Source organism: Camellia sinensis, chromosome 6 (genome assembly GCF_055761805.1).
Source record: "Camellia sinensis isolate YWXY chromosome 6, ASM5576180v1, whole genome shotgun sequence".
Classification (NCBI taxonomy): Eukaryota; Viridiplantae; Streptophyta; class Magnoliopsida; order Ericales; family Theaceae; genus Camellia; species Camellia sinensis.
The window spans coordinates 60,437,097-60,449,774 of NC_138966.1; the positions used below are offsets into that span (position 1 = coordinate 60,437,097).

Sequence of the window (12,678 nt, forward strand, 5' to 3'; positions counted from 1 at the left end):
CGGAAATATTACCAAAATCCTTTAATTTAGGTCCCTTTTTTTTTTACAAATATCTATTACCCTTGAGTAATAGAAACATAATTTAAACAAATTCTTTCTTGCAGTAAATACAACAATAATAATAATACATGCCAAGCTTCCGCTATGAAGTTACAAATAAATAATTACAAATATGAATGTACAAAATTCATTTCCTTCACATCTACTATGAGATTACAGATAAGAGATACATGGACTCTAAAACTCTTCAACTAATGAAATCTGAATTTTCCCTTCCTGAAAAAATAAAATAAAATAAAACAACGAGGGATGAGCACTAATGCCCAGTAGGAAATCTCATAGTTCTAAAGCAATAACTATCACATATATAGAAATAATCATGCATGCAAGGTGATACCATATAGTAAGGAGACGTTTTGTAAGTTCAAAATATTATACATAGAGTATCTTTTTCTTAAAATTTCATTTGAGCACTTAAGAAAACTCCCTGCCCTAAATGTTGTTTCTTATCATTGAGAGCCATAAATTCTCTTTCAAAACAAGTACACTTAAGAAAGAACATCACCTTACAGTTATTAACCCGATTCCAAATTACTCCTCATTTCATTTCCATTTTAATATTCCTCACTTCATTTTCGTTTTTCCCTTATACTATTTCCAATTACTATAACTACATAACACCAAAATCCAAATTTCCTTTATATTCAAAAAGACATTCCTCATACCCTTAACTCCCACTTGTCTAACAATTACATCACATTAACATTTACATTATCAATTAGAGTTCAAACATAACCCAGGAATAACAAACCCTTTTTAATACAATTTCTCAATTATTTACAAAATCAAAACTAATAATTTTCCTTTATAGTCACAAGCAATCCAGTGAGTCCATCATCACCAACCTCTAATCCAATTACCATTTCATTTTCCATTCTTTCAAATAATGTCATATCAAATACCGGATCCATTAACAAGTCATCTCCATGAGTCACACGATTTACTAGTCACAAGTCGAAAGGAATGCAAAACCTCACGCTTTACCGGTCACAAGCCGGAAAGAACGTGGAACCTCACGCTTTTCCGGTCACAAGCCGGAAGGAATGCGGAACCTCACGCTTTATCGGTCATAAGCCGGAAGGAACGCGGAACCTCACGCTTTACCGGTCCTAAGCCAGAAGGAACGTAGAACCTTTACATATCCCAACATACCATACACTTTACCAAGCGCTACTCCGGAAGGAAAGAAAAACCTATTTTAAGCGCTACACTTTGCCATCTCAAAATACAGTGAGAAACGGACCCCGAACAACATTACATTTCATGAATTTTCTCAAGTCATTCATCATTGTGATTAGTGGGCAAAGCCGACACATCATCCATTATTCTCGTAACACATTTGTTCAAAAAACACATCCATAGAGGCATAAAGATTCATCTTTAAAGTGTTCGCAATTCTTGGGTTCAAACTATTTCTTTACTCTTCCATATTATTATAATTCTTCAAATTCAATTTTCATAACACATTGATTATCAATTACTACGTGAGGCTATAAATTAAATCTCTTACATTAATTTCTTTGATACAACTCATTCATGTAACACCGTCATATTTCACAATCTCCGATTTATCATTACTCACACTCATCTTAACCCAACCTAGACTTAACACAATTTAACATAACTCAATGCAATTCAACATAACACAATGAGATTCTTAAATATCTGCTTCATCATTTTATCACAAATCTCATATCATCCATACCATTAGTAATTTCTTTCCCCCAAGTTTGATTTCATATCATAACATATTTAAAATATCAACGTTAAGAGTTCGATCGCAACTTTTACATAAATTTTCAAACTCTTTAAAATTTCAATTAGACTTGTACATGTGTAATTTAACACCTTAATTTCATGATACTACTTTCAATTTAAGCAAAACCAACATCTATCTTCCTGAACCAAACTAGGGTTTTAAGAGAAATTAAAGTTTTTCGTGAAACACCTTTTATTCTAATTCTCCCATTGATTATACACCCAAATTCATAACCCAAAATCATGACCCAACAAGTAAATCCCAACTTTTCAAACCCTAAACCCCCAATCTTATTATTTATCATAATATGCTTAAAAATATAAATTTTGTATTTATATAAGAAAATACCACAAATCTATCTATAAATGAGAGTATTGAAGGAGAACTAGAAATCCCTACCTCTTGAAGAAAGGAGATGACAACCCAAAAATCACTGGCGACGAAACCACGAACTATTTAGACCAAAAGGAATCCCTTGATGAGATCTACAATCTTTCTCAAAGGACCATGGTGAAAAGATCACTCTAGGTGAGTAGATCTAAAGATCTAAGCGAAAAAGTTAGAATTTAGAGAAAGAGAGAGAGAGAAGAGAGCTCACGGTGTAGAGAGAGAGGAAAGAGGAGAAAAATGAAATGAATATATGTTTGGAGCCTATTTATAGTAGCAAGGTAATAATAGAACAAAAGCCCCAAAGCCAAATGAAAAGAACAAGTCAAAAATCCCCAAAAAGTAGGGCCCAAACCAGCACAAAAATCTGAAAATTACACACAGGTGTTGACCCTTACGAAGAAATGCTTAGACACCAATGTGTGCAGCAAACAAGGGTCGACCCTTGCAACCAGAGGTGTCAACCCTTTATTTCATAATGCAACCCAGAACAAGACAACAATGGAAAGTTCGATACTAGGGACTCAGGTGTCAACCCCAAAAACTAGCGAAGGCACTAAGAGCAAGGCAATAAGATGGTGTCGACCCCCAGGAAGGAAAGTGTCAACCCTAGAACAAATTTTCCAAGTTTTCAAAGAATTTTCAACACACACAAATGTGAATGAACAATCCCAACAAGTTTAAATCAATTTATACTCCTCCAAAACACATATACAACAACTCCAAAGACTCCCAAGAAACAAAATAAAGGAATTAGATACACCCTTAAAGAGGTTAAAGGATACGAGTGTTACATTTTGGACTTTTCACCATTCTTTTTTTTTCTATAAATACACCAAGTCCCTCTACACTTTTGAGCACAAAAACACCCTCAGACACTTACATTTCAGCTGAGAAAGAGAGGGAGAGAGAGTGAGCTTTGGTGGTAGAGGAAAGGAAAAAGAGAAGAAATTGTGCAAACACTTCACTAGGCAATCAAGTAAGCCACAACACAACTCTCTCTTCTATTTCCTTTTTCAAATAAATGTTATTAGAGGTTTAAAATAATATTTTTAGATGTGTTGTAATGGTATTCATTTGTTCAAATTTGATGAATTGGGCTTTGATCCTTTTTCTACTCATATTTCCTCTTAATAGAAGCAAAACTACATTTTTTTCCCATATCTCACATTATTTCCAAAGGCATACCATCACTCTAAATATTTGAGTTATTGATACATTATTTAGTATATTTTCATCACAAAAGAAGTGAAAAATTTCCCTTAATTGGCCTCTTTTCTTACCAATCTTCTTATTTTGAGTATTGTACATGAAAAACTAGTTTTACGGCCAACTTTTGAAAATTCTAGAAACATTTAGAAAAATCTCCTGGATCTTAGTTTTATGTTAAAAACTTCCTTAAAGAGTTATATTTCAAGAAAAATTGGTTTCATTGCAAAAGAGTGAGCGGTTTGTAAGAAAATCCGATTTTCGTAACGATCGACGAATCTAGACAGTGCTGGAGTATTTCTTAAATAACTAAAAATCTAGAGAAGCTATTCCATTTCCAAAAAATGTTCTCAAAACTAGATAAAATTCTCTATCAACCATAGGAAGGCAAGGTTTGGGAAAGATCTGAAATGGTCCTTTTGATTTTAATCTTTAAATGGTATTGAATCTAAAGATTTAGTTTTCCATTGATGTTTTATGATCATGTCTTCATGAAAATGCTTATTAGTATATGATCATGTTTTGGTATGATATTGCATGTGTTATGGTTATGTTCCTTATCTTCTTCATCTGATGATTTTCATGCTTATGTGGATATTACTATTTTGTTAAGTTGTTCTGACCTTAATTTAAGACATCTAACTCAACGAAAACCTTAATTGGGGTGGTATTGGATTTTCGATCACTTGAATAATGAAGAGATGATAATGTGTTATGTATGGATTGATGGGATGTGCTCCCTAATTAAAGGTTAAGTCTTGCGCAAACAGTTATCGCGTAAACCCTAGAATGGAACGGACATATTCGGGCTTTTGCAATAATTTGATTTGGTGAGATAAGGTTTGGTCCAGATGGGACATTTAGAAGGATAAAATTTTTTTTTGAAAGAATAAGGTTGGATTCAGGATGATAAAACCTTTTTCTTTTTGCCGTCCCTTTTGAGGTCCACCGATGGTGTTACGTAGTATGTAACTATTGCAGGCATCCATCATAAGGTCTGCAAAGCAGCAAAAAGGGGAGTTCTGAATAGTCTGGTGTCCAATTCTTATGGTTGGAAGGATGAAATCTCTTTGAGACATTTCTAGATTACTAACATCTAACCTTGTAATCCTTTATTATTGAATGATTATCATGCTTCATTAATTGCTGGTTATTATTGTGATGGTGTATTGGATAGGGAAAAAGGGACGGGGTATGTCTGCATTTACTAGGCATTCAAAGCTCATGGTGTTTCATGCCAGGTTTTGAAGACTATTAGACCGATCAAAGGCAAAGCTGAAGTATTTGAAGGCGTATGGCTACCCTATGAGAGTTAGGAGCTAGTATTATAAACGCATTTTGAGATTGTAAGTGATTAATTGCTTGTTGTATTTAAGAGAAGATCTCGTAATTATTATATAAATCATTTGTAATCTATCCTTATACTCTGTAAATTCATGTAGACCTTGTGTTAATACCTTATCAAGATCTGTCAAAAATGTAGTTTTTCTATCTAAGGTATATTGACTCCTCCGACCTTCCTGAGATCTTGCTTGGTTATTAGACAAATGACTCATTAGTGGCGTTTCCTACTCTTATAACCTTAGATAAACCCTATATTTATTTGTTGATATATTCTCTGATGTTCCCAATTTTTGGGACGTCACATCTAATGGTGAGAGTCTTTGACTTGGAGATGTCCACATGAAAGCCTCCCTTAGGCCTAGTTTGTGATTTGTTTTATGACTACTTCTTCTCGAGGGTTTAGCAGGAAAAGAAGAGAGAGGACTTCTTACAATTTCATTAGAGGGACTTGTCTGTGAGCCAATATGAGGCTTAGTTCTCTTCACTTAGCTAATTTACCTAGCAATTAATCCCTAATGATATACACGAAAAGCTATGCAAATGAACAATTTGGATCATCAAAACAGGACCCGTGGTGGGTCTCACAAGTGCCTTAATATCTTCAAATTGAATGTCAAATTGAGAGAAGCCTAGTCAATTTATATATTGGGATAGATATAGAATAATAATATTAAATTAATTTTCCAACTATATTGACAAAGTTGTGTCTTTTTTACACACAATTTTTCAAACACGAGTTGCTTTAAATTTATTTCCAAAACTCAAGTTATTTTTAAAATGTTTCAGTTTTTCTCAAATTCAAATCTTGAAGTTGAGAGAATTTGAGAGACTTTTGAGGCCCACCATGAGTTTTGGTTCAATGATCCGAACTGTTCATTTTGTAGGGCCCACAGTTGATTTGATAATAATAATCTTTTTCATGATAAGATGAAAAAATATTCACCATGTTTGTTTCTAGTTTTTTTGAAAACACTTTTTAGAAAATTCTAATTTCTTGTTTTTCATATTTTTTTTTTTTGATTTTTTTAAATATTTTAAGCAATTTTTTAAATTTCAGACACACCTAATATAAACACACTTAAAAGGTATAATTTTTGTGAAAAAGTATTTAAAAAAATTCACTAAATACCAAAAATACAAAAATATATATATATATATATATGGAAATTCAGTATATTTTTCGTATTTTTGTGTATTTATTAATTTTTTAAAATATTTTTTCACAAATATTTTACTTTTTAGATACATCTAAATACGGTGCATCTAAAAAAGTAAAAAAAATGCTTAAATTTTTTAAAAAAAATTTACTAAAAACAAAAAAAAAAACGAAAAACAAAAAAAAACTCAGTTTTCAAAAAACTGAAACCAAACACACTAATTGCGATTATTGAATCGTTCTAATTTTTTTTCATGGATAATATATGTTGAAGGGCCTATAAAATAAACTATTCAAATCATAGAAACGAGACCCTTGGTGGGCTATACAAGCCCCTTAAGTTCTCTCATGTTTTCATTTTTTAGTAGGGCATTTAGACCAGAGGTCTATTTGTGAAATTGTTGGGCCAATAGGTCCAAACTTAAACCTTTTTTGGGCCAAAAAGATACCTATCTGTCTATCTATTCAATGTCACTTGTCTATCCAACTATTTGTTCAAATGAAAAACTACCTATTCAAATGTCACCTATATGTACACGTGTTACTTATCTATTTACCTAATTGTTCAATGTGACCAATTTGTGTACCTCACCACCACTAGTTGAGGGTCATTGCCAGTCGCTGTCTGCCAACAACTTTTCCCGTAACCTTTTCAACCAATTTTCCAGTTACTTTTCCGGCAACCTTTCAATGTGTGTCCTTATCATGAAAAAAGATTAAACCTTAAGTTAAATAACATATGACCCCACACAAATGAACTTTTCACAAATTAACCCTTTTCAATATCATATTTTCAAACACAATTTTAATTATTTGAAATTGTGTCTTAAAAGTAAGGTTTGAGTTTTAAAATTGAAGTTATGTTTTAACTTCAAATAATAACATAAATTTAAGAAGTTTAAAATAGGTAAGGTTTCTCTCATGTTGGCTATCTTAATTTGAGAGAGTGTTTGGGTTTGATAGGTCCATTTTATTATCAACTTTGGTGATCTGAACCGTTCACTTTTTAAGACTCATTGAGTAAAATATTCATGCAAAAAATAAGATGATTGGATATTGATAGTTATATATTTGAATCAAATTTGTATTACAAAAAATGAATGGCTTTTCTTGAAATTATATTTGGAATTCATTTTTTAAAAACAAATATGATTCAAACATATAGCTACTGATATTCAATCTTTATTTTTTATATGAATATTCTACCCAACAAGTCCTAAAAAATGAACGGTTTGAATCACAAAAATCGATACCATAATGGGCTTACCAAGCTCTCAAATTGATATGACAATTTGAGAGAAGTCAAATCCTTTAAAATAATTTGAATTCGAAAAATCTATTTTAAAATAATATGAATTAGGTAGAGCAACAACCATGATTTCTCGTAGGCCTCGTTTGTTTGGCTCCATAGGATTGAGGAGATTAGGAGTATGGTGGGATTAAGTGATGAGATTATTTGTGTGGTTGTATTAGGTTAGAGATGTAAGATAAAGAGTGTTTGTTTGTACACTATCAGATTAGAAATGCTACAGATAGTATTAATATATAAAATTAATATTTTTTTTCTCATAGGGTAATGTTGTGCAACATATGTAAGTTATGACATTTATATGATTAATTAGTATAAATATCATAACTCAATTTTATGAGTCATAATAAAATATTTAAAAAAAATTACAACAAAACACTACATAAGATATAATGAATGAATTCTTGATTCAGAATCAAAATAATGTCATAATTAGTATTAGAATAATGTTATATGTACTAATTAATGTAGTAACTAGTATACTAACAGATGATGTGACATAATTTTAGAGGTTTTCGATATTTGTAATTTGTATAATAGGTAAGATCAGTGTACTAATGTGTACATTAATTAGTACATGTAACACTACCGTTAATATTAAATCTTAATTAATATTCTAATATATGATAATTAAAACTACAAAAATCATAACTAGGATGAATAGAATTTCCATTCCATGCATTTATTTTCCTCGGCCGTAAGGTACCTTGCGGTGCTCAAAACCATAAAAGTAAAAGCAAACACTGCTTAACGGGTACGCAACGGTCTCCCAAGTCAAACACAAAAGGAGCCATCTGTGGACACGTGTTTTCATTTAAAAACAGATGATTCATCGTGATTCGCATCCCAAAAATTTTAGAAATCTAAAAATTTTATTAAATATTTTACATATGCGTGAGATTTACATAGACCTATTATATGAATTCTACATTCATATAAGATCTTTAATAAAATTTTTGATAGAATTTTTAGACCTTTACGTTACTATTCGCATCCTTAACCAGTAAGTAAGTAATTTTGGGCCCTCAATGATTTGGAGCTGCTTTTTGCACCGGTTTGCTGTGTGGGTGAAGAAGTGGAGATGTCTTGGTCTGAGATGCTGCAGTGGTTTGCTTCTAGCTGCTACAGTATTTGTGGGAAGCTTGGGCTCAAGGAGTGGGGTTTATGAAACTATAGTTGAGTCTTGATGATTATGGTGGAAGCTAGTTGCTAATGGTTGCTCTCTGCAATAGCTGCAATTTTGGTTTTGCTTTATTAGCTAGTTTGATGCTGGGAGTTGATTAAGTTGGTGAATGGAGTGCTAGTTTTCTGATACTCAGGGTAATGGGGCAACTGCTGGTATATTGGCTGTTTTTGGCTGCAAAATTCTGTGTTGTTACTGAACTGGTTTTGTGCTACAGAGTTCTCCATCAGGTGATGCTCAAGTAGTGGAGGCTTTGCAAACAAAGGCTTTTGCTAGATGTTAGCTATTGGTGACCTTTTGTTGTGCTGGTTTTTGTGTTGTCTGTTGCTTTTTGTTTTGTTTTTCTTCTGGTTGGTTGCTCACCAACTGTGATGGTGTGCTTGCAAGGGATTAGACGGTTATATTGGTGCCAACTTAGTTGGGATTGGTATATTCTCTATGATACTTTTGTACCCATCTATTTCCTTTTTTGGTATAATGTTTTATCGTTCATCAATAAAGGTTTTTTTTTTTTGCCAATCAAAAAAAAAAGTAAGTAATTTTGGGGACCCTCTATATATTTAGTATTTCCACCCGACTTGACTGACTTTCCTCTTTCTCACACTTTCTCTTCTCTTCTTTAAATTATTTTTTGCGTGTTTAGTATTGTGGCACGAAAATGGACCTCCGGCAATCGATCAACAGGCAAACAGGCGTCTCGTTGGCCATCGCGAAGCAAGTGGTGCTAAGCGAGGCCAAGGACTCGAACCTCGTCTTCTCTCCCCTCTCCATCCACGTTGTCCTGAGCTTGATCACCGCTGGCTCCAAACCCCCAACCCTTGACCAGTTGCTCTCCTTCCTCAACTCCAAATCCTCCGACAAACTCAACTCTCTCTCTTCGCCGCTCGTCTCCCTCGTCTTTGCCAATGGTGGACCCACCGGTCCGAGGTTGTCCTTCGCCAACGGGGTGTGGGTAGACCAATCTCTCTCTCTCAAGCCTTCTTTCAAACACATTGTCGACACTGTCTACAAGGCCGCTTCCAATCATGTCGATTTTCAGACTAAGGTAACTTCTCTCTCTCTCTTTCTCTCTCTCTCTCTCTCTACTACAACATCCTTATAATTACCATAATGTTAACTGTAGAACTTTAGAATTGATTGGTAAACAAGCTATCTATCTGGAATTCTATGAGCTTTTCTATGGTGAAATATGGAAGCCTAGATGTTTAATTAGATCAGTATCAGTGTCGATAAACCCGAATAAAGATTGGCATTTCGACTGTGTTGACCATTTGCAGGAGCATAGGGGGTAATTCCTACTTTGATTGCATCTTTCTACTATTTTTTTTTTATTTGCAAAAATAACAGTTCGGATTTGCAAGAAAAAAAAAAGAAGACAAACTTATAACAAAAATACCAAACACCATATGAGGTGCATAACCAAAAATCTCATCAATCAAAACTAATATATTGTCATAACTAATGAAAAATTGGTCGTAACTGAATAAAGAATTTTAGAAAATGGTATAACTAGGGGTGGTTATGGTACACCCTTTCAAGGGGTGTGTATGGTAGAATTTCCCAAAAAACAATAAGAGTTTGTGTTCCTTCCAAAACAATAAATGACCATTAGCTTTGAAATGTAACTGTTGTCCAAACAAATTTGAGCTGAAAGAAAATTTTGTTCAGGGTGTTGTGCCCAGGGAGAAACAACTACCAATACACGCTATCAAAGACAACAAGATTTATGTGGTTCAGCAGTGCGCCTATCCACAGGGAGAGAGAGAGAGAAAAAATTAACTAACAATAAACTCAATACATAGATTACCCATAGGAGGAGGAGCTTACTTAGCTCTACTTGTAGACCGCCCAAACTTCCTCCGCGCACCCCCCTTTCGGAGAGGGCGCGAATTGGGTTCTAGCTACTACAGTTCAGACTCCTATCACGATTCTGAATCTAATCTCACAAAGTGCAATGTAAGACTAATAAATCACCAAAGAGTCCAAATTCGGCAAAACGTTTTGGAAAATCGATTTTAATCAAAAAGTGCCAATCATGGACTGCTTTGCCAGATTTCAGAGTCGCCACCTAAATATTTTATTTTGGGAAATTTTGGAAACCCTGACTCGTGCCTAAGGCCACGTGTCCGTCATGACCAAAGTTGCCTCGGCTCGGGAACTTGGGTACAAGAGGGGAAGGTCCTGAAATGAGCACCCCCGCTCGCCCGATCAAAGGATCGGCCTCTACTACTCATGATATGTTGTTTTGAAAACACATGTGTTCTTATTCCGGTTATTTAGCTAACTTACTAACTTACAAGTATTCTTATTTAGCTAGCACATGTGTTCTTATTTAGCTAACTTACAAGTATAGACTAAATCACTCAATTTGGAACAACTCAACTCATGTTTATTTTTTTGAAAATGGTTTGAAAGTGCTACTCGTAAGTAGGTTAAAGCGCGGATTTGCCACCCTTAAGTGGGCTTGAAAACATGATGATTTTGCCCCTCTGCAAAATGGGCTTCAAACGCACATTTGATGAATTGTTCCAATTCAAGCAATAAAGCCTTGATCCATAGGCATTCGTGCAATTAATCATTTAAGCAAGTAGCCCCATGGCAAGCATGCTATCATGGCAGTCACTTACACACATGCAAGGATGCTAAAGCGAAAACACTTACAGTGTACTCCGAACCAAAACAGAAAACTAGTTAGAAATCAATGCATGATCCTAACTATGTTAAGTGCCTAATGCAACACATACAATAATCCAACTAAATAGGCTCGGCTATCTAATATGGCATATGAATGCAACAATTCGATAACATGCTTTTAAAACACGTATTCAAATATGTATTAAAATACAATGCAGTTTGAATGATGCGTTGAGCCCAGTGCATGCAAGACAAATGAATGGATGCAAACATGCAAGCATAAGATATGTTAATTGAAATATGCCCTAAACTAACCATCGTAAGCGGTTAAATAAATGGAAGAAAGACGTGGGGTTGGAAGACATTCACACACACACGCATACTTATTACAACAATATGCCCTAGCGAAGGAGGGTCCGAATACATAAGAACTAAGCTATGCTAAGCTGAGCTACTTATTACAAAACAACTAATTAACTAACTTAGCTAATTAATTAGTACAAACCAAATGAGATTGAATAACTAGCTAATCTAAGCTAATTAGAATATTACAAAGACGAATTGAATTAGCTAAACACATTAACTAATTAATTACAAAATCAGTAAATTAACTAGCTAAGCAAAGCAGTAAAATGGCCACGAGAGAGGATGACATGCATGCTCGGTGTGCTTCACCCAAAAATGCATTGCCTTGCCATGAGTTGCCTCTGTCTGCACTCATTGTGATCTCTGAAAATTGTGCCAACCTCCAGACTGCCTTTACTTTAAAACAGGAATCTACTGGTGGGCTGCCAGCCAGAAAAAGTGGCTGCCAGCCACTAAAATTGGCCGGTCGGCTAGTAAAACTAGCTGGTCGGCTAGTTGCTTCTCTAGGCTTCTAGTTTTGCTGCAACAAAGAGCAATAGAGCCAAGACAATGTATTTGCAAGGAAATGTGTGTGCAGCTACTCTCCTTATCATGCCTCAAGCTCAAAGAAGCGTAGTACTCGGCTCTCAAGCCACCAAGCACGCATCTCAATGCATGATGGCCAAAGAGCCAAGCTTACACAAGCTTAGTGAATGCACAAACAATACACAAAATGCCTCCACCCTATCATGCATGATCAAGGGTGTTGGCGACCAAGAAATATGGCACGTTTCATCACTTTGAGTATGAAACGTCCCACATTTCTCGTGTTTGGATTAATGTCCAATCCAAACACAATGCAATGCAAACAACATGCTTATCTTTCAATGCTAAAGTGGCATGCATACGACTCTATCATGTAAGCAATGCATGCAAGACATGTTAAAGGCCAAGAGCACTAAAGCTAGTGAAGTGTATTATACATGAGGCATGCACTATCAATCTCAAATGGTCAAACCAGCTATGGTCAGACCTTATGCATGCCAAAATAGTGGTCAAAATGCTCTAAAATGATAGCATGGAAGGCAAGAAAATGATGTGCATGCATTGGCTCATCAACAAGGCATGAAGCACAACTCTTAAACAAAATTAAAGAGTGATATACATGAGAGCATGATAGAGGTATAAGCACTAAAATTACATGTCAAATGATGACATATCATACGAACATCACAAGTATAGCATGCTAGAGGGCTTAAAGTAGTAAAGGTAGCGAAGTACACAACACTAAG

General features: G+C 34.6%; 1 protein-coding gene across 1 annotated transcript in view; it reads left to right on the forward strand.

Moving 5' to 3' along the window:
• Positions 1-9,047: 9,047 nt before the first annotated feature.
• Positions 9,048-12,678, forward strand: part of LOC114256811 (serpin-ZX-like) — a 105,549-nt gene continuing 101,918 nt past the window's right edge. Inside the window, exon 1 of the mRNA XM_082873843.1 lies at positions 9,048-9,452. Coding sequence (XP_082729969.1) covers positions 9,066-9,452 — 387 coding nt within the window. The 5' untranslated portion in view covers positions 9,048-9,065. The remainder of the gene's footprint in view (positions 9,453-12,678) is intronic.